The sequence below is a fragment of the Somniosus microcephalus genome, chromosome 32 (genome assembly GCF_052327205.1).
Source record: "Somniosus microcephalus isolate GS21.2 chromosome 32, FLI_Smic_1.0, whole genome shotgun sequence".
NCBI lineage: Eukaryota > Metazoa > Chordata > Chondrichthyes > Squaliformes > Somniosidae > Somniosus > Somniosus microcephalus.
This window is the reverse complement of record NC_141018.1, coordinates 36,847,120-36,869,169: the sequence shown is the minus strand read 5'-3', so window position 1 is coordinate 36,869,169 and position 22,050 is coordinate 36,847,120. Positions and strand designations below refer to the sequence as shown.

General features: G+C 42.0%; 1 protein-coding gene across 3 annotated transcripts in view; it reads right to left on the bottom strand.

Annotated features, from left to right (window-relative positions):
• The window catches only part of myo9aa (myosin IXAa), a 285,301-nt gene that overhangs the window by 135,079 nt on the left and 128,172 nt on the right, over positions 1–22,050 (bottom strand). For all 3 annotated transcript variants that reach the window (XM_085972436.1, XM_085972435.1, XM_085972437.1), the window contains 4 exons: positions 11,372–11,466; positions 5,526–5,588; positions 3,070–3,169; positions 2,111–2,167 (listed from right to left, as the gene is read on the bottom strand). In XM_085972436.1, coding sequence (XP_085828562.1) covers positions 2,111–2,167; positions 3,070–3,169; positions 5,526–5,588; positions 11,372–11,466 — 315 coding nt within the window. The remainder of the gene's footprint in view (positions 1–2,110; positions 2,168–3,069; positions 3,170–5,525; positions 5,589–11,371; positions 11,467–22,050) is intronic.

Sequence of the window (22,050 nt, the reverse complement as noted above, 5' to 3'; positions counted from 1 at the left end):
ATACATGACAAGTAATGTTGTTACGGTGGAAATGTTGCTTCTATTTCCCTTACGATATTTAAATATAGAATACAGATATTTGGTCTGTTTACAGCTTTCAGCAATGGCACTTGTTAGATCTCTGGTTTAGCTGCCTTTAAGTTCTGTGACTGAATAGGTGATCTGTTGATACGAATACATACATACCTGTGATTAGTTTAGAGAATATTTGTTTCCCACGGAACCTGGTCATTAAAATAAATGCATGTTGCAAGAGTGCTAAATGCTGTTATGATTACAATACAAAGATATGCACAATTATTGCTTAAACCCATTCTTGTGACTAATTTTTAGTATTAGTGTTTGGGTGTACATATTACAAAGCGTAGTACTGCCAACCACTTGCAGTTTGCTTGTCTTTTCTGTTTTTTCTCCCTTCTCCCCCCCAAATCTTCTCCTGATGGCAATGATCACTTTGCCGGAGTATTGTTCCACAGGAAACGCCAGTAATCTTCTGGTAACTCACCCAAATGCCTATTATTCCTGTGTGGACGTATATATGGAGTGCTGGATGACTATTTGACCATATCACAGCCAAGCCAATCCTGTCCCCACCTGACATGCACATGTACAAGCAGATTAGGGATCAGGAGCAGGAACCATGGCTGATTTTTTCCTTCCTAATCTGAGGTGTCGAGGCCAAGTGTGGGCCCCTACGGCTGCCCTAGCTGAGAGAAGCTAACACAGATTGCTGATTGAACCTGGGACCTCTATCTAGTGTGATTCAGCTAAATACTGCTTTAACTAACTAAGCCATCAGAGAAGCTGTTGCTTTTTGTTTTTCATAAAAATCAAACAAGATTTGGGAAAACTATGAAGGCCAGTGGGTGAACTGATCTGCACTGGAGTCATCAAATAACTCAAGTCATAAGCAACATTTCACAATCTTTCCCAGTGGACGAATATAAACTCCCGGCTCAATTAAAGAGAGGCACGGGTGTCTTGTTAATGAGCATGCTCTTGTGTTGTACAGGCTGGCAGCTGAAGCATCAAACTACTTGATCTGAAACACGCCAAACACCAAATATATAAAAAGCAAGGCTGACAAGAGTTAAAGATTCATGCTGCAACTTGAACAAGCAGGCAACAGGCAGAAAGCAAACTCCATCTGTTGTTTGGTCATTTCTGTAATAAGATAAGATCAGTAAAACTGCTCAAGATCATATTGGTGAATATTTCAAATCATAAGCAAGGCTGGAATGGGAAAAGACGATTTGATTCCTTCCACACACTATATCCAATCTGTCCTAGTATGGACTCTTCCCCACCGCAATCCCTTTTTAAAGTATTAACTGACCCACAATTAACTACTTTTTTCTGATAGCCTGTTGTGCGAATCATTTTATTACAATAATATTTAATAAAATCACTTGATATTACATACTTTAGAAGTCCCATTTTTATCTGGATCTACTTCAGTGTAATTGAAGGAGAAAACCCTTACAGTGCTGATGGTTGGAGCAGAACTGCCTTGGTCTGGAACAATTCAAAGAATGAAGACTACAGATAAAGATTCTAACATTTTTACTCATTCACTGAACCCCATCTTTGTCGTATTAATTAAAAGTCCATATAAGTCAGCTATCCCAAGTGAGACTTTATTGAGCGTAGTGAGAAAAAAATCTGATGCAGCACCCGCAACACTGATGTTGACACAGCGCACAAGTACAACATTTGGACACTATTACAAGAAATGACCAAAAAGGATCAAGCAGACCTGGCACCGTGTTTTCAACCACAAGGAAAGCAGAGTGTTGTTTCTCTGTACTGCACTGATCGAGTGGTCTAAGTTGTGTAACTTCTCCTGCAGCCAGTAATGCAGACCATACTCAGAGACCTCAACCGGTCATTTTACATGCATCACTTTAACAAGCTAATATATATTTGAACCTTAACTTTTTTCCAAATACATAATCTAGAATGATTAATTTGAGCTCCTTTTGATTGGATTAAAGTCCCAAATGTTTCTGTAAAACTGGCGCCTTTTGACAATTATCCCTGTGCGTTCCTTGTGGATGTGCAGTGGTGGATCGGCATCTCACCACTTGCAACACAAAACTTAAATACTAACCGGCTCTGAATCATAGTAATAATCATCCCAAGTCTGTCTGAGCGGTTTCTTTGTCATCTGAAAAAGCAAGGTAAATGGTGTTAGGAAGCGCATACATCTCAAACAACCTTCACAAGGATGGCTCAGGATGCTTATCCAGCAGTGAAGCTCAAGGCAAATCTGTATTACTCTCAACGAGAATCAATTCTCTTCATCCAACAACAAAGCCTTTTAATCAAAAGCTGTACTGAAAAAAAATCTAAAATAATCTTGAAGTAATGACCTCTCCATCTGCATTGCAAAGCACATGTAACAATTAACCAATTACATTGTGAATTTTCAAGCTAATTCTGCAATTAGTTACAACTGTAAAGGAAGATGTTCAAGTCCAATTTTCACCTTTAGCCACAGACTATCCTCCAGCTTCATGAATAAATGGTATTCATCCCTGATTCGACTCTCCCCGCCACCCCTCCCGCCCCATTAAATGATCCTATATCTCTCCACATCTCCCTCATCTGTCGGGACAGTAGTTAGTATTTTTTCTTTCTAGAAATAGACCTTTCTGCAGAATAAATCATAATATGTACTGGAATGCATCTCAAGGGTCTCTTATAATATATCACAAGCTTATGTTAATTATTAGTGAAGCGATATTTGGCATTTTGTGTGCAGTTTTGTGGTTCCCTTTACTTAGGGGACATATCTTCACACTGTACATGCTTTATAATTTAATATGTATTGCCTTACTTTGTGTGTTGACATCCAGCTGCCATTAAAGTGCCGAGATCCATATGAATGCTATCAAACTTCCTTATTCTAGTCACCTGCCACAGTTCCACGTCATCAATCAATCAATTTAATAATACTGAAAAAAGTACCTTCCTGGCTATAATTTCTAAATGCAGTAGGTTCTATTTTTCACAAATAACATCTGCAATGAAGTATTCTTTGTACAGAATATAGCTTCTGGAGCTGACCTGGTTCAAGTAATGGTATTCCTCAGGCTCCAGCAGATGGAAACTCTTTTTCTCTTCTTCACTGGCTCCTGCCAGCAGGTAGTAGAATACATGATAGTTCCTGAAACAGAAATGGCGCACCATACAATGTCACACTCAGGAAGTGACTGCAACAGAACACTGAAGCTGTAATACAAAAACAGAAGTCATGTGTACCATTCCAATAGGAAAGATTCCCTCGATATAAATTAACTCAATTAGACTTTAAGTTGTTGAATGTGGAGATGACTCATTCTGCATAAAATGGAATCTGATTCAACAAAGTTGCAGCCTTGATAGTTACCAGCATCATCGATGGTACAGACTTCGTTGTCTTACTGCTGATCCTCCCAGATCAAATTAATGAGGGAGAATCTCTATATATCTAAGCGAGAGAGCTGCCATTGGTGTTGATACAGATCTTCAATTCTGGGCAAGAGTAACAGCCTTAGTTTGAAGTGGGTGGGGGGTGGGGGGGGGGGGGGGGGGGTGGTCTCTGTTGGACAACCTTTTGAATCCCTCCAAACAGAGAAAAGGAAGAACAGAACACAAGGACAACTGACTCTCAGATGTCTGAGGAACTAAGATTCTGTGTACCCCTTCCATTCAGACCATTCGAATCTGTTTCAATAGGTAATTGCATCTTGGTAAACTGGAGCAAAGAGTCATTTTAGTCAATACACCAGCTACAGTGATAGACCATGGTTTGACTTTCTAACTGAAGCGATGCATTTCTACTCCATTTTTCACACCAGAATGTAAATGGTCTTGTACACATGATAATACTTCAGATAATTAAATATTAAATCTTTGCTTCCACATACCAACTTCCTTGCAGAAAAAATAAACATAAATTACTACTGGACCCAACCAAGACCATGGCTACATTCCTTCTCTGTATCTAGGTCTGGCCTCTGGTGCGTCGCCCTTTTACGTGTAGAATTTGCTACAGTTCAATCTACAGAAAAATTACTGAAGTGGTAATTTCAAGGACTTTTCCCCAGTGTCTTGCCAGCTTCATTAGCAGGTTAATAATAGCAATTCCTTTTAGAACAAATGATTTTTAATTTCAAACTTTAAAAGTCCCACTCTTGAAAAAGTTCAAAGGATTACTCCGAGACAAAACCACTGGCTTCATCCTCGACTGTTCATCTGGAAACAACTCCCACATGAATTTAAAAAAAAAAAAAATAACATGATGTGGCCTGATTGGGTGGAGATACCAATTTTGTCCCAAATCCTTTAATTTTGGGGGTGAATTTTTTGCTCATGAAAGGATGTTAGTGCTGGAAAATAGAACGATTTCCCATTTCAAACAGGTCAGATCAGCAAACATCCTCAGATCACATACAACGCAAGGTAAAGCTCCCTCTGCATTGCCTCTTTCAAGCACTTCTATGTCAGTTGCACCATAGTTGCATACAGAGTGAAGCTTCCTCTATGTTGTATCTAATTTGTACTGTTCCATGACCTGCAAATGCTTGATGGGACACAGTAAGGCTCCCTCTACATTGTCCCAGCAAACACTTCCAGGTTATGTACAGCAAGGGTTAAATGCAGAGTCAAGGTCCCTCTGCACTGTCCCATCAAACATTCCCAGGTTATGTACAGCAAGGGTTAAATGCAGAGTAAAGGTCCCTCTGCACTGTCCTATCAAACATTCCCAGGTTATGTACAGCAAGGGTTAAATGCAGAGTAAAGGTCCCTCTGCACTGTCCTATCAAACATTCCCAGGTTATGTACAGCAAGGGTTAAATGCAGAGTAAAGGTCCCTCTGCACTGTCCTATCAAACATTCCCAGGTCAGATTTATGACAAGTTAGATGCAGAGTAAAGTTCCTTTTATTCTGCTCTATAATAATCATCTGCCCCAACCTCTGAAAAGTACCCCCTATTGCACCAGTGTGACATTCTTCCACTTCCGACATTGTGGACTGAGCAAAATTGCTAAATTAAGGACAGTTTTGTACTATAAGAATTGGGTTGAGACTCATTTCACATAGGAACCTTTGTGAACAATCAGTCCGGAGCTTAATGTTGAAACACAGCAAGTCTTCATAAACCACAACTCTCGTCATCCTGCTCGTCCATTAAAAGCAATGAATAGCAGGGGATCGTGGCAATCGAGGCTCAGCAAAGACATCATGTTTCAGCATATCTCACAAACGTAACAAAAACATCACTTGCAATCAGAATGACATCTATCTCCATGCTAAGATTCACTTCAAAAAATAACTTGTAATTTGATTTTTAAATTGTTGATTTCAAATTAATTCTCAAGACCTAGTTTATCCCAGAGCCCACCTTGGCACAGTCATTTACAAACGCCATTCCTTTGTATGTTTGTGCCAGGGAGGGGAGCCCCACTTCCCTGTACTGTATCTGGAGATATTCATGACATGTCAAATTGGCTCTTGTAACATTTTGCATGCCTCTTACCGTTCATTATGCTCCTGGTAGACCAGCCTCGATTTCTCCAGAAGGTACTTTTCAACATAAGCTCTGCAAAAGCAAAATGATGCTACTGACTAGATCAGGAAAGTTCTCAGAAATACAAACATGCTTTCACTGTAAATACATAAACTAATTAATTACATTTATTAAAAATAAAAATAGATAGTGCTGGTAATACCCAGCAGTCCCATGCACATTCATGAAATCAAAAGCAGAGAGTGGGATAAAGGGTAGTTATTCAGATTGGAGAAATGTAGAAAGCGGTGTTCCACAAGGACCAGTGCTGGGACCACCGCTGTCATAATTTACATTAATGATTTGGACTTAGGAACATGTAGCTATCAAAATTTGCAGATGATATCAAACTGGGGGTATAGCCAACACGGAGGAAGAATACAACATAATACAAGCAGACATTAGAAAATTTGTAGACTGGGCAGTTAAATGGCAAATGAACTTTAACTTGGATAAATGTGAGGTGATGCACTGTGGTAGGAAAAATAGAAACATCACCTACACCGTAGAAAATAAGCAACTGAATGGGGTAGAAGAGCAACGGGATCTAGGGATACAGGTGAACAAATACAGGTCTCCATACTATAAAAAGACAGAGGCACTGGAGAAAGTACAAAAATCATTGACAAGGATGGTACCAGAACTGAGAGATTGTGGCTATCGGGAAAGATCGAACATGTTGGGGCTTTTTCCTTTAGAAATGAGAAGACTTAGAGATGTCCTGATAGAGATATTCAAAATTATGAATGGGTTGGACAGGGTCGATGTGGAATGTTTCCACTTGTGGGAGAATCCAAAACAAGGGGCCATAAATACAAGATAGTTATTAATAAATCCAATAGGGAAATAAGGAGAAATGTCTTTACTCAGAGAGTGGTTAGAATGTGAACTCGCTACCACAGGAAGTGGTTGAGGCAAATAGCTTAGATGCTTTGAAAAGGAAACTAGACGAGTAACATGAGAGAAAAGGGAACAGAAAGATATGCTGAAAAGCTGAGATGAAGCATATGGAATTGGAGGAGACATAAAAATAGGTGGCATTGTAAGCAGTGTAGATGAAGGCATAACATTGCAAAGAGACATTAATAGATTAAGTGAATGAGCAAAACTGTGGCAAATGGATTTGAATATAGACAAGTGTGAGGTCATCCACTTTGGACCTAAAAAGGATTGAACAGGGTACTTTCTAAATGGTGAAAGGCTAAAAACAGTGGAGGTCCAAAGAGACTTGAGTCCATGTACTGTACATTGTTCATTAAAATGTCAGGGAAGGTACAAAAAATAATCAAAAAGGCTAATGGAATGCTGGCCTTTATAGCTAGAGGACTAGAATACAAGGGGGTAGAAGTTATGCTGCAGCTGTACAAAGCCCTGGTTAGACCACACCTGGAGCACTGGGAGCAGTTCTGGGCACCACACCTTAGGAAGGATATATTGGCCTTGGAGGGAGTGCAGCGTAGGTTTACCAGAATGATACCCGGACTCCAAGGGTTAAATTACGAGGAGAGATTACACAAACTAGGGTTGCATTCCCTGAAATTTAGGAGATTAAGGGGTGATTTGATCGAAGTTTTCAAGATATTAAGGGGAACTGATAGAGCCAGGCATTTCAGGAGTGAAATTAGGAATCACTTCTGCACGCAAAGGGTGGTAGAAGTTTGGAACTCTCGTCCACAAACAGCAGCTGATGCTGGGTCAATTGTTAATTTTAAATCCGAGATTGATAGATTTCTGTTAACCAAAGGTATTAAGGGATATGTGGTAAAGGCGGGGGTATAGAGTTAGGTCACAGATCGGCCATGCTCCAACTGAATGGTGGAATAGGCTTGAGGGGCTAAATGGCCTCGTCCTCTTCCTATGTTCCTATGTGTGGAGCATAAACACCAGCACAGACTTGTTGGGCCGAATGGCCAGTTTCTGTGCTGGACATTCGATGTAACCTCACTCTTTAAATCAACTGGTTTTGCAGAAACTCTGAAATGTTTAGCAAGTCAAGTGTGCAAGATATGAAATTCATGGTGATTAATTAGCTGCAAATTAATGGAAATTAGAATTTTGGTGTCAATTGACACCAATCGGATTTGGAATAGTAAATATTGGCTATCTGCTACTTAACACTTAGTTGCCGCTTAACACTTAGCTGTCTCACTTGGCTAGGGGGAAAAAATAGAGTGAGATATTTAGGTGTTGAGTGACAGAGGCCAAGCACAATAAATTGTTTAATAGATTGAAAGCATATTTTGTAAATAAAAGACAGTTTACCATTGCTTTTATACAATATTTTAAGAATATTTATTACTGAAACTGTGATGTTCTCAAAATCCTGAACAAACTTGTCACAGAATGTCTTCCCACGCTGCAGAATATGGCCTCGAGATGCTGTACCTTGAGGTCACCCTTCTCTCATTAAAGAAGCTACTGAACATCATTGTATGGAGGAACAGCTTTGGGAATCAGAAATTAAGCCCAGTCAACTAATAGTTAAAATTAAATTGCCTTTAAGAGTCAACTCAACCGTGTGATTCGACTGAATTTGGTAGGCATAAAACGTGTGACTGTTTTTCCCTCTTTTTTTCACCAAGCCCAGGTGTTAGCATCACTAATGATCAGCAATGGTGCCGCAGGAGGTGACAGCATCGAATCAATAAGGTGAACACAGATGGGCTTTTCGCACCCTTCTTTCCATGTTTGAATAACTATCGCACTTTTGAGAAAAAAATTCCCATTGGGAAGGGGATTATCGTGGTTGCCATGTCTGTCTGTCTCAGTACTAAAAGAACAGATGGATACAATAACTGGAGAATGACTTAATTTTACAGATGTTCACCAAATGTTATGAACCTGCTTGATTGAGGGCATACGCCTTTCCTTTCAAAATTGCATTTAGTCTGACAAAAAAAAGAGAAAATTAATGGTGTTATCACCTCCTGTCTGAATAGCAACAAAAGGGTAATCAACCCAAGAACAGCTTCACAGATCGCCAACAGATTTGTATGGGCAAAATCTCAAGAGGGTGAACTGCAATCTTTTCAAAGTTGAGTTTAGACTGAAACATCAAGATGGGATTTAAAATGTCAACACGTCTACCTATACTTAAACTGCAAAATATGGTTTTAAAATAATTGGAACTTCACTGTTCTTGTGGTCGAGCTTTGCGAAGTGTGATAAATTACTGATGAAAGAAGACAATTTGTCCATAAGCTCAAACGTGGTTGCATCTGGTCTGGCTGCCCACCATTAGCTATGGTTAATAAAAACAGAAAATGCTGGAAATACCCAGCAGGTCAGGCAGCATCTGTAGAGAGAGAAACAGAGTTAACGTTTCAGGTCGATGACCCTTCGTCAGAACAGGCCACGGCAGGTTCACTAGAATTATACCAAGCCTTAAAGGGTTAAGTTATGAGAACAGGTTCCCTAAATGTTTTCCCCCCTCTAGTTTAGACAGTTGAGAGGCGATCTAATCAAGGGGGTATAATCTTAATATTAAAGGTGGACATTTAGAAGAAAAATTAGGAAGCAGTCTTTCACACAGGGTAGTAGAAATATGGAACTCCGCCCCCCCCCCCAACCCCCCGCAGAAGGCTGTGGTTGCTGGGTCAATTGAAAAGTTCAAGACTGAAATCGATAGATTTTTGTTAGGTAAGGGTGTCGAGGGATATGGAACAAAAGCGAGTAAATGGAGTTGAGATTCAGATCAGCCACAATCTAACTCAATGAAGAACAGGCTATTGGGCTGAATGGCATAATCTTGTTCCCATCTTCCTATGTTTCTATCTGTTCCCTTGATGCCTTCCCATCCCAGCTCCAAACTACCGACGTACTTTCACTCTTGCCTGGTTCAATGTAGACACTGCACTGCTGCTAAGGGTTGTTCTTCCTCTGCTTGCACTGTCACCTGTAGTGTTTCCCAGGGTTTGATCCTTGCCCCCACCTCCTCTTCACTACCTACGTGCTACCACTTGGTGACATTATGACAGAAGTGCACATTATGACAGAAGTGCAGTCAGCTTCTACATATATGCGGATGATACCCAGCTCTAACTCGCAGCCTAGTCCACTATCCAAAAGTTTGTTGCCACACTCTGTAATTGCCTGTCTGATATCAAGATCGAAATGAGCCAAAACTTGCTCTAGCTGAAAATCAGCAAAACTGAGGTCACCCTCTTCTGCTGTCTCTAATCTCAATTTGAACGACTGCCACAGCTAGCTGACTGAAGTGCTGCATAATATTGGCGTGCCGTCAACCCCAAGCTCAGCCCCTTTCCCACATCCGCTCTGTTACCAAAATTGTTTTTTCCCACCTCTGCAAGATTGCCTGCTTCCACCCCATCTTTCCCATTCCATTCCAAAACCCTGACAATCATCTCAAGGCCTGCCTTCCCTTCCTCCAGTTTCCCCATGCTCCGTGTCCACTGTATCCTTTTCCTCCTTACTGTAAAGCTCAGATGTCTTCCTGCATGTGAGGCACGCTATATAAATGTAAATCGTTGAATATAGTCTTCCCAATTCTGTGTATAGTTTATCCTCGACATACCTTAGAATATGGTCAACCAGCAGGAAAGTTACTGGAACAGTGCCAAAGAACTTTTATACTCGACATTGCACAAGAATCACAATCTCCTCCAATTCAAGAAAGCACACAAGACATATCCACACCATTGGCATCCTTCGGATACATCATCCAAGTGAAGGCCAGCAGGCGGTTTTACAATACAGTGCATCTGTCATGACCAATCCCACCCTTCTCTCACCACATATGCAAACATTATTACTAGTATGGGACACTGGATTGCAATCGAAAGGAGCAATCATGACTGATTTTATCGCCCTCCCAATCTAGGGCCACGCTGTAGCACTTCATTGCTATCTCAGCTAAGATCAATTAAGTCAACACAGAGCAGGAATGGAACCTGCATCTTTTGCTTTCCATGGCTCAGTATATTTACTAATTGAACTGCTGGGAGAGCTCAAATATAAAATTAATATTCACATACTAATAAGTCACCAAGCAGTGAGAAATCTTTAAAATACAGTTTCCAATGCAATAATTAGCTCATTTTAAGAGTTTGTGTTGAAGAATATCAGTAACAGTTCCTGCCTGTAGAATACATGATACAAGAAATCAAATCAGGAATTCAGATGAAACTTCTTTACCCAGAGAGTGGTGAGAATGTGGAACTCGCTACCACAGGGAGTGGTTGAAGCGAATAGTATAGATGCATTTAAGGGGAGGTTAGACAAGCATATGAGGGAGAAGGGAATAGAGGGTTACGCTGATAGATTTAGATGAGTAAAGACGGGAGGAGGCTCAAGTGGAGCATAAGCGTCGGCATGGACTGGTTGGGCCAAATGGCCTGTTTCTGTGCCGTATATCCTATGTAACACCATTGAACAACATTATTCAACTATCTGTACCCCACATCTGTGATCTAAAATAATGTACTTTACAGAGGTAGCATGGTGGCTCAGCAACATCCGCTCCAATGCACCAAACATTGAGAAGTCTTAGCTTTGCACCCCAGGGCCCTCCAAATAATGAGCTTCTGTTTACTTCCATACCATCTGTAAAAGTAGTGAGCTGAGGTTAAAAAATTCCCAAGGGCAGGAGAGAAAAATCAGAGGGGAAAGTCATTCTGAGCCTACCTACAGCACTTCCTATTGGCTGGACAAAGGAGTTGCTTTGGCAGATCCCTGAGGTACGTTTGCCTGGATGATCTCTTGGTCACAAAATTGATCTCTAAGCCTGGAAATGAGTGCGTGTGTTACTCCTAATTTTTAAAAGCAGTACTCTGGTCACTGATTCACACATTACTCACCCTCGGACAGTGCCAGTCTCCTGGTAGTTCACTTGAATGAATTTACCAAAACGGCTGGAGTTGTTATTGTGAGCTGTCTTTGCATTCCCAAAAGCCTGTAGATAAAACAAAAATAATCAGAAACTCTAACAATTGGAACAATGGCTCTTCACTCTGCATTTCTATCATCCCCGAGAATATTTTTGAGACATGAAGATCCTTTAAAACAAGAAATTGGTTTTGCGTGCTAAAAATTATTCTGAAACTTTTACAGAACACTTAGCCACATAAAACAATTAATAAAACTTACCTGCAAGGCATATATTGTTTTCTAGTGCACACCTATTTTTTGCTCAGCTTTGTACTTATTACCCCCAGCAATTTTCTCCATCTCAATTCAATTCAATTTTATTTGTCATATATGCAGCAGACGTGTGTACTGCACAATGAAATGTTGATTTTTACGAGTCCTCCCAGCATTGGAATAAATATGGCATAACAATGGTAAAAATACTAATAGAAATACAGTAATAATAAATAAAACAACAGTAATAAATAATAATAAATTATTCGTTCATGAGTCTTATGGCCTGGGGGTAGAAGCTGTTTCGAAACCTGCTGGTACGAGACCGTATGCTTCGGTATCTCTTACCGGACAGGAGCAGGGCGAAGAGGTTGTGGCTGGGGTGGCTCGCGTCTTTGATGATTCTCAGGGCCTTCCTCTGGCACCTCTCGGGGTAGATATCCTGCACAGCAGGTAGTTTAATTCCTATAGTATGTTGTGCAGCTTTCACCACCATCTGTAGGGCCTTGCGGTCTGTGGCGGTGCAGTTGCCATACCAGGTAGTGATGCAGCCGGACAGGATACTCTCGATGGTGCACCGGTAGAAGTTGGTGAGAATCTGGGGGGCCATTCCAAATTTCTTCAGTCTCCTGAGGAAGAACAGGCGTTGGCATGCCTTCTTGGTTACGACATCAATGTGATGGGGCCACGTTAAGTCCTCCGTAATGAATACACCCAGGAATTTGAAGCTGCTGACCCTCTCCACCTCAGCCCCTTCAATGTAGATTGGGGTGTGTCCCTCCCCCTGCCGCTACCTGTAGTCCACGATCATCTCCTTTGTTTTGCTGATGTTGAGGGAGAGGTTGTTGTACTTGCACCATTCTCCTAGGGCTCTTACCTCCTCCCTGTAGCCTGTCTCGTCGCCATCTGTGATCAGGCCTACAACGGTAGTGTCATCAGCAAACTTGATGATGGAGTTGGAGTTGTGCGTGGCCACGCAATCGTGAGTAAACAGGGAGTACAGAAGGGGGCTGAGCACACAACCCTGGGGAGCTCCCGTGTTCAGGATCAGTGTGGAGGAGGTATTACTGCCTATTATCACCACCTGGGGTCTGACGCTTGAATGTGCTGTGGCTCAGTTGGTAGCACTCTTGCCTCTGAGTCAGAAGGTTGTGGGTTCAAGTCTCGCTCCAGAGCTTGAGCACAAAAATCTCGGCTGACACTTCAGTGTACGACTGAGGGGAGTGCTGCACTGTCGGAGGTGCCGTCTTTCAGATGAGACGTTAAACCAAGGCCCCGTCTGCTCTCTCAGATGGATCCCATGGCACTATTTCGAAGAAGAGCAGGGGAGTTCTCCCCAGTGTCCTGGCCAATATTTATCCCTCAATCAACATCACTAAAAAAAGATTATCTGGTCATCATCACATTGCTGTTTGTGGGAGCTTGCTGTGCGCAAATTGGTTGCCGCATTTCCGACATTCCAACAGTGACTACACTTCAAAAAGTACTTCATTGGTTGTAAAGCGTTTGGGGCGTCCGGTGGTCGTGAAAAAGCCCTATATAAGTGGAAGTCAGTCTTTCTATGTCATGCTGGAACACACAAGCCCAGACATGGGCAGGCCTCCAGTATCTTGTCCAAGTGGGCTATTTTCATTTTGGAATCTGGGCAGTGCATATTAGCAAGATATTATAATCCAAAAAAGTGCTTCATTTAGGCACTCTCTCAACTACAGCAGTGCAATCAACTTTCAACGTGTGGATCTTGATCTGTCAAAAGTACGACCAAAAGTAAATCTGGTGTGCATTCATCTGATTGGAGTGAGGACCCACCTTTTCCTGGGTCTCCCAATCTACTACCAGCAATCAAATCAACCTCATTAAGACACAGACCCGATTCAACCCATCAATGTACTACATCATGATGTAAGAACAATGATGTACAGAAGCAGCTCAGGTTCATATACCCAGATATTTCATGTCTCTCCCCACCCCCCCACCCTGCTGCCACATCCCCCCACCACCCCCCAACTTACACACAGCGTGCCAAAACTCTCAAAGCCAGCAGAAGGGACTTGTGCATGGGCGGAACTACAGGGTTTCATTTCAGGAATTGGGCTACATGGCAGCCAACTCCACAATACTGCATAAATGCTGGGATGACTTTCCAGAGACCTCCTAGAGCTGAAATCAAGGTAAAAGTATCTTTAAATTTATTACATTCTGTTGATAAAATTACTGCTCAAAAGAGGCAATTTTATCAACCACGGGTGGAGGGAATGCAAGCTGTTGCATTATAAAACTTGCCTGCTTCCATATTAGCTGTGAAACATTTTGAAGGCAAGTCACTGTTACAGGAAGATATTAACGGAAGACGAACCAATAATATTTCATAACTGCCAGCTCATACAGCTCCTTTTTATAAGTTGAAAAATAGAAAAACAGTTTCTATAATAAATCAATGTTGGGGAAAATATTCATATTTGAAACAATGAACTTGATTAGCTCTTTCAGTACTGTACATCAAGTACGATACATTATCTAGCTTGGATCAGATAACTAGATCATATCTTGATTACTGTGTCCAGTTATGGTCACAAAAATACAAGATAAACATGCAAGCCTTAAAGACAGTGCAGGGGAGAGCCACAAGCCCAATCCTCAGTGTCAGGGGACTGATCCGTGAGCTAAGGCTTGGACAAACAAGGTGGCTGAGGGGAACGTAAGAGTGACACAAAATAAAAATGGTATAGAAAATATAAATCGAAAGCATGACTTCAAAGTAAGCCATGGCAGTGGGATGAAGGTATACACTTGTACAAAAAGCAAAATTAAGACTGGTATCTGCAAGAACTTCTTGATCTAAACAGCAATCACCATTTGGAATAGACTTCAAGGTAGGGTTATGGATGGAAAAGGAATCATTCACAAATGAGATGGATGCTGTGATGGGAAATATGTCAGCTTTGTGATCTAGATGAATGAGCTAAATTGGACCAGTGGCTTTGCTTGTCTATTTATCTCATGATAATGGGATTAAAAAAAATTGAGAAAGGGTTAAATCCTTTTACACATTGCCACTTGTATAAACACTGTACAAGACTGCAGTGGAACTGCTGCTAGCCAGTCATTAGCAAACAAAATGCAAGAGTGTGCAAACACAAAATTGAATTTTAAACAGAGGACTGCAGTTTCTTGGAACAAATCCAATCTGACCAGAACACTGCAGACTGCGCCAGTATGTGCACCCATGACTGACACTGGTCTGATTTATCATTCTTTCTACTCCCTGTTGAACACCCTACTCACCAGCCCTTCATGTTTACTGGAACACCACTTTTTGGCTGCAATAAAGTAACATCTAAAGGTTCCTTACTCCCGTTTGCTATGCAAACAATTTCTTGTTTTAATTATTTTTCTAAAAGATTTATTAAGCCGCATCTGTTTCATGTTTTCCTCATTCACAGAATACCATACAGATGAGAAACTTTACTGACTGCACAAAAAAGGGCCACGCAGCACAGAAACCCTAAACATAGAACTTGGCAATCCTCAAAGCACTGGGCTGCATTATATATGTACACATACACACACACTTTTATTGTCAAAACGACAGGAACTACTATTTAATATTCTGAAGCCAAGCTGGTTTACTCTGTTCAGATAGCAGAACTTTTTTTTTTTTTTTTTTGAGGGGAGGAATGTCGTAACATAGGCCTGAATTTAATCATTCTGAAGTTGAAGTAAAAGTCTTTAATTTTCCTCAGGCTATGAAAGGGCAGTCAGGTGACCTTTGTCAATCCTGCTCCTCAGGTTGTCAACCATCCTGTTTTAGCAACAATGTGCTATTTGAGTGGACAATTTGAAAGTTTCTACAATGTTAAGCCTTTTGCAGTTTCTTATCATTCTCTCCCCACCCCTGCCCCAGTTTTGTGGGGCGTGACGTGGAGAAATCATAAAAAGTTGTCTGGTTTTGGATTTGTAAAAAGGTGGCACCTCCAAGTGTCTCATACTTTGTCTTCCTGCTTCCCTACAAGAACGGCGAAAAGCCTCATACAAATAAATAACAATGAGCACCAGCGGTGATATTGCTGCTTTTTGAGGAGCAGCTGAACACGGCCTTGAGGAAGAAAGATGAAGGAACTGCGGCCATCTCATTTTGTACCTAATGACTTTGAAGCTGGTAGCAAATCTAAAAAGTCCCCTGTTTAAGGAAGTGCATTTTCTGCAGGTACTCTTGCATTGGCCAACTCTCGCAACAAGGCTGTAATGTGAATGAGGTGGTGCTGCTGATCCCGGAGGAGTCACAAGGACAAAATCGGATTTACCATGAACCGCCTTCCTGCAAATAGCCATCAGACTCAACTTGGCTCACACAAGAAGAATGGTCATTTGGGTAATGTATCAAAGGGCTGATATCCACGGAATCGTACTCCAACATGAGCTAGCGCTTTCAGCGGAGAAGATGAGGGGAAAAACTGGCAGGAGCAAGAAAAAATGCACCTTTGCGTAACTTACTATCCCAACTCAAACAATGGTAAAAGCAGAAACAATGCACAGTTGTAAAAAGCAGATGTGGAAGCACATGTCTGCAGTGCCATTTCTTCAGTCTCAACAAATTACTATTGTGAAGACGACTGTACAGTGATCTATTTAGCAGCAACTCGTTTCACTGACACAAATGCCATGCAGTTGTCTTTAAGGCTTTGTGAGTCTGTTGTACTGAAGCCGCAGTGCTCTAAACTCTATGCTGCAATCTGTGAATCACACCAAAGCCTTTCTGGCTGGGAAATATGGCAATAGCTGAGCTGGCAGAAATATGGTAAAATGGTCACAGGAACTGTTTTTTGATTGTCAGGGAATGAGCAGCAACTGGAAAGGATCAGAATCAGGGTCTTGGGCAATTTCTCCGATCTAACCTGACAATTTTTCTGATCTAGCCTGACTGTGATCGATCAAAGCTTTGGAACAATGCAGGACTAACTTGCATCATTCCTCCATCTACAATGCCCTCTGATCTATGAGCATTCACTGTGCACACCACAGTGAATGCTCACAGATCAGAGGGCATTGTGTACATTAATGTCACACTCCAGACACTAAGTGGTACCTAATCTGGCATTAACTCAAGTGGAGTGCTTAGACTTGTTTAAACAGAGTTAGTTGAATTTCTGGTGACCCAAGAATTCAGTCTGTTGCCACAGTAATGAACTGCTCCAGGAAGCAGCATTCATGGATTGGAGAGACCAATTCTCTACACACCACATTCTCAGTCTCACCTGGGCCATCAGATGGAGGTGCTCAGTAAGGGCTCAGTACTTCCCATATCGAAGCAGGAAATGCAAAATCTGGGGCCAACAAAAGTAGCATGTCCACTTCCAGTTACAGAACAGGAACAACAGATATCCAAGGCAAGGCCAACTGTCCAGTTTTATGGTCGAGACCAGGGCAAGGTTCATCAGTGCATGAGGAGAAAACTAATTTTACAACTCTTTTTAAAATACTAATTTTGATTGCAATTAACTCAAATCACAAGGTTACGCACTTTGGAGCACGACAATCCAAATCCCACTGAAAACCTGCAAACTCACAATCAAGGGCAAGGGTTTTTATGGATACAGTACAAAGACAAAAATCACAGAATTTGACCCCCCCAAAACACAACTGAACATCAAGAACCTAATGCAACAAAGACAGAATTTGACTTTAGTCCACTGCAAGCCAATGGCCCTGATCGTAGAGAATATCAGCCCTATTATTACAGACAAAACCACTTGCTTTCCATTTTCATAGAAAAACAGTGAATTCCAAGAACACCAGCAAAACTCCAAGAACCCCATGTAATAAAAACAAAATTTGACTTTTTTAGTAACCATAAACCAGTGGTCCTGCTCATAAGCTATGAATTATAAATAATGGCATTTATACGCAAGTAAAAGAATGCATCCACAGTGAAGAATTCTGTATTTATGCATTTCCTACCAGGATCTCAAAAGCAAGGAACCTTGGTTTAACTTTGGCTCTCAACATAAAAACAATATATGCTTGCCCGCAGGCCTTCATTGCATCTCATTCACTTGCAGATTTTTTCCCAAAAAAATTGAGCAGTAGTGAACACATCATATCAGCCCATGTACGATGCAGAGTTAGAGAAACAAGGTCAGGCTGCAGCGGGAAGAGTGTGCATATCTTGAAAATTTCAAAGATGTTGCCTCTGGCAAAGGCACAATCACGTTCCATTGATGCTTTTATTGTTAAAAAAAGCAAAGTAGTTTGTTCTTCTTTAAAATTAAGGGGAAGAAGCACTTTGACTTTTGATGCTGGCAGCAGAGAATCAGATCACCAATTCTACTGTGAATAGCATTGCTTACACAGAAGAGACCTCTAAGCACATCCGAAAATACATTCTAAACCATCATTCTTTTTGTTCCCCTTCCTCCATTACCAATGTATGGTTATTGGATTTTTTGCATGGAAGTTCCTCTACTGTGGATAGTGAAAATACCCATTACACCCACAGAATAAGTGGCAACCATTTTTACAAATGAGCCAGTAGTGCGAATACACAATCTTAGTCATTAACAGATATGGCTTTACGTTGCATATAATGCATTACTAACACCGAGAAAGATAGTTTGGGGGGGAGGGAGGGGGGAGAAGGACAGAGATATGTACAGATTACACTACTTAGCCAGCAAGTTACAACTCCCTTGGGACAGATCACAATGTACCGCTGAATCTCACAGGCTGCCAGTCACCACGATCTACAGCCTACACTTCTCAGTTCTAGCCAGAAACCTCCGTAGGCTGCTGTTGCCGTTGGCATTCAGTGAAAGGCACAAGCTTCCTACATTCTGCCAGTGCTGTGCTAATTCCCACAATGTGTGCTTACACAGTGTTATTCACAGGGAGCCTCAGGTGTTCTTTGTACCTTAAACCCCAGTGTACTACACATATATTGAAAGAATTTTGCTCTTCCTTCTTATGAAAATGCAACCCAGAAATCTAGATTGCTTGTTCTTATATTAATCCATTCATCAGGATTAGGCTAATGCACACACACAGATTTTTGGCCCCCAAAGTCTTTCGGTTAGTACCCATTTTGATTTTGTGGAAATAAAAGTTTCAGATTTCTATGCTATTTAGTTACTGAAACAGCTATGAACTAAATATTTAAACAAAACTATTTTGTGAAATAAGAACGTAAGAAATAAGAGCAGGAGTAGGCCATTTGGCCCCTCAAGCCTGCTCCACCATTTAATGAGATCATGGCTGATCTGATCTTGGGCTCAGCTGCATTTCGCTGCCCATTCCTCATAACCCTTCACTCTATTTTAATCTATTTTAAATAGGGTCAATTACACCATACTGTGAAGAGATGCCACTAGCAGTGAAGACCACTTCCTGACCAGGGTTGTGAAGTAGAGTAATGTTACAATCTGAACTTGACCAGTGTTCAACAGTGCACAATCGCAAATGTTGTGTACAGAATTCAGTTTGGAATTTATCATTTTGTAGAGTGAAGCTCCCCTTGAAAATATATCAAACAAACTAAAAATAAACAATAAAACCACAATCAAGTCTATGTTTTTTTTTTTATTCGCTTATGGGATCTGGGCGTCGCTGGCAAGGCCGGCATTTATTGCCCATCCTTAATTGCCCTCGAGAAGGTGGTGGTGAGCGGCCTTCTTGAACCGCTGCAGTCCGTGTGGTGAAGGTACTCCCACAGTGCAATTAGGTAGGATTTTGACCCAGCGACGATGAAGGAACGGCGATATAATTCTCAATCAGGATGGTGTGTGACTTGGAGGGGAACTTGGAGGTGGTGGTGTTCCCATGCGTCTGCTGCCCTTGTCCTTCTAGGTGGAAGAGGTCGTGGGTTTGGGAGGTGCTGTCGAAGAAGCCTTGGCAAGTTGCTGCAGTGCATCTTGTAGATGGTACACACTGCAGCCACGATGCGCCGGTGGTGGAGGGAGTGAATGTTTAAGGTGGTGGATGGGGTGCCAATCAAGTGGGCTACTTTGTCCTGGATGGTGTCGAGCTTCTTGAGTGTTGCTGGAGCTGCACTCATCCAGGCAAGTGAAGAGCATTCCATCACACTCCTGACTTGTGCCTTGCAGATGGTGGAAAGGCTTTGGGGAGTCGGAAGGTGAGACACTTGCTGCCGAATACCTAGCCTCTGACCTGCTCTTGTTGCCACAGTATTTATGTGGCTGGTCCATTTAAGTTTCTGGTCAATGGTGACTCCCCAGGATGTTGATAGTGGGGGATTCAGCAATGGTAATGCCATTGAATGTCATGGGGCGGTGGTTAGACTCTCGCTTGTTGGAGATAATCATTGCCTGGCACTTCTGTGGCGCGAATGTTACCTGCCACTTATCAGCCAAAGCCTGAACGTCGTCCAGATAGAAACATAGCAGATAGGAGCAGGAGTAGGCCATTCGGCCCCTCGAGCCTGCTCCGCCATTCAATGAGATCATGGCTGATCATCCAAATTCAGTACCCTGTCCCTGCCTTCTCGCCATATCCCTTGATCCCTTTAGCCTCAAGAAATATATCCAACTCCTTCTTGAATATATTTAATGAATTGGCCTCTACTGCCTTCTGTGGTAGAGAATTCCACAGGTTCACCACTCTCTGGGTGAAGAAATTCCTCCTCATCTCTGTCCTAAATGGCTTACCCCTTATCCTTAGACTGTGACCCCTGGTTCTGGGCTTCCCGGCCATCAGGAACATCCTTCCTGCATCTAGTCTGTCCTGGCCTGACAGAATTTTATAAGTTTCTATGAGATCCCCTCTCAATCTTCTAAACTCCAGCGAGTACAAGCCCAATCAACCCAATCTCTCCTCATACGTCATTCCTGCCATCCCAGGTATCAGCCTGGTGAATCTTCGCTGCACTCCCTCCATGGCAAGAACATCCTTCCTCAGATAAGGCAACCAAAACTGCACACAATACTCAAGATGTGGTCTCACCAAGGCCCTGTACAACTGCAGTAAGACAGCCTTGTTCTTGTACTCGAACCCTCTCGCTACGAAGGCCAACATACCATTTGCCTTCTTAACCGCCTGCTGCACCTGCATGCTTACCTTCAGCGACTGGTGCACAAGGACACCCAGGTCTATTGCCATTCAGATAATAATCTGCCTTCCTGTTTTTGACACCAAAGTGGATAACCTCGCATTTATCCACATTATATTGCATCTGCCATGCTTCTACCCAATCACCCAACCTGTCCAAATCATACTCGAGTTTCTCGGCATCCTCCTCACAGCACACACGCCCACCCAGCTTTGTGTCGTCTGCAAACTTGGAGATATTACATCTAGTTCCCTCGTCTCGATCATTAATATATATTGTGAATAGCTGGGGTCCTAGGACCGGTCCCTGCGGTACCCCACTAGTCAGTGCCTGCCACTCGGAAAAAGACCCGTTTATTCCAACTCTTTGCTTTCTGTCTGCCAACCAGTTCTCTATCCAAGTCAATACCTTGCCCCCAATCCCATGTGCCTTAGCTTTACACGCTAATCTCTTATGCGGGACCTTATCGAAAGCTTATCCAGATCTTGTTGCTTGCGGGCATGGACTGCTTCATTATCTGAGGAGTTGTGAATGGCGCTGAACACTGGGCACTCATCAGCATCTATTCCAGCCCTTAAAATCAGGATGTGTCCAAGTAGGAAAACTGCAGTGTTGGCTAAATACACAGCAGTCGTAAGCCTGCAGTGAAATCTCAGCCCCGGATCGATGTCTCAGTTGGAAGAGTCCCAAATGGTAGGATTCCAAATGGAAGCACTCAATGACTCTGCTAAAGTTGGGCAGCTGGGCAGTTTCAAACAGAGAGGAGACACCCGAAATGGCAGGTCCCCATGGATGGAAAAACAATAAAGAAACTGTTAATATCTCCCATTAATTCTAGGAATGTTGACAGTGTTTACTGATTAAGTACATTGGCCATTTCCCTTCAACAGATAGGGAAATAAAAGTAAACACCAACACACTTTAAATCATCTGACTCAATTGATGGACTGCTTCATGCATCCTCCCTTCGGCACAAAAAAACTGAGCCACGGCTACTCCCAGAAACTGCACGCTTTCATCATGGTTGGCACAAGGTTTAGTTACACATACCTATATACTACAGAATTTTTAAAAAGACACTTCTGCCAATTATGCTTCTTGTGGGATATGGTGTCATTGCTCACATCATCAGTACTTTGCCCTTGGGTTAGGATGCTCTCTCCAGACACCCAAATTTGGAAGGACATTATCCTTAATTAAAGTGACTCACATTTTTCACAGTTCAAGCAGACAGTGTGAATATTTGCACTCTGCTGAAATCCTATCAACAATACTGGGAAAAGAACATGCTGGAATATTTCAACAGGTGACATCTTCAGCTTCAGATCTCATTATCTT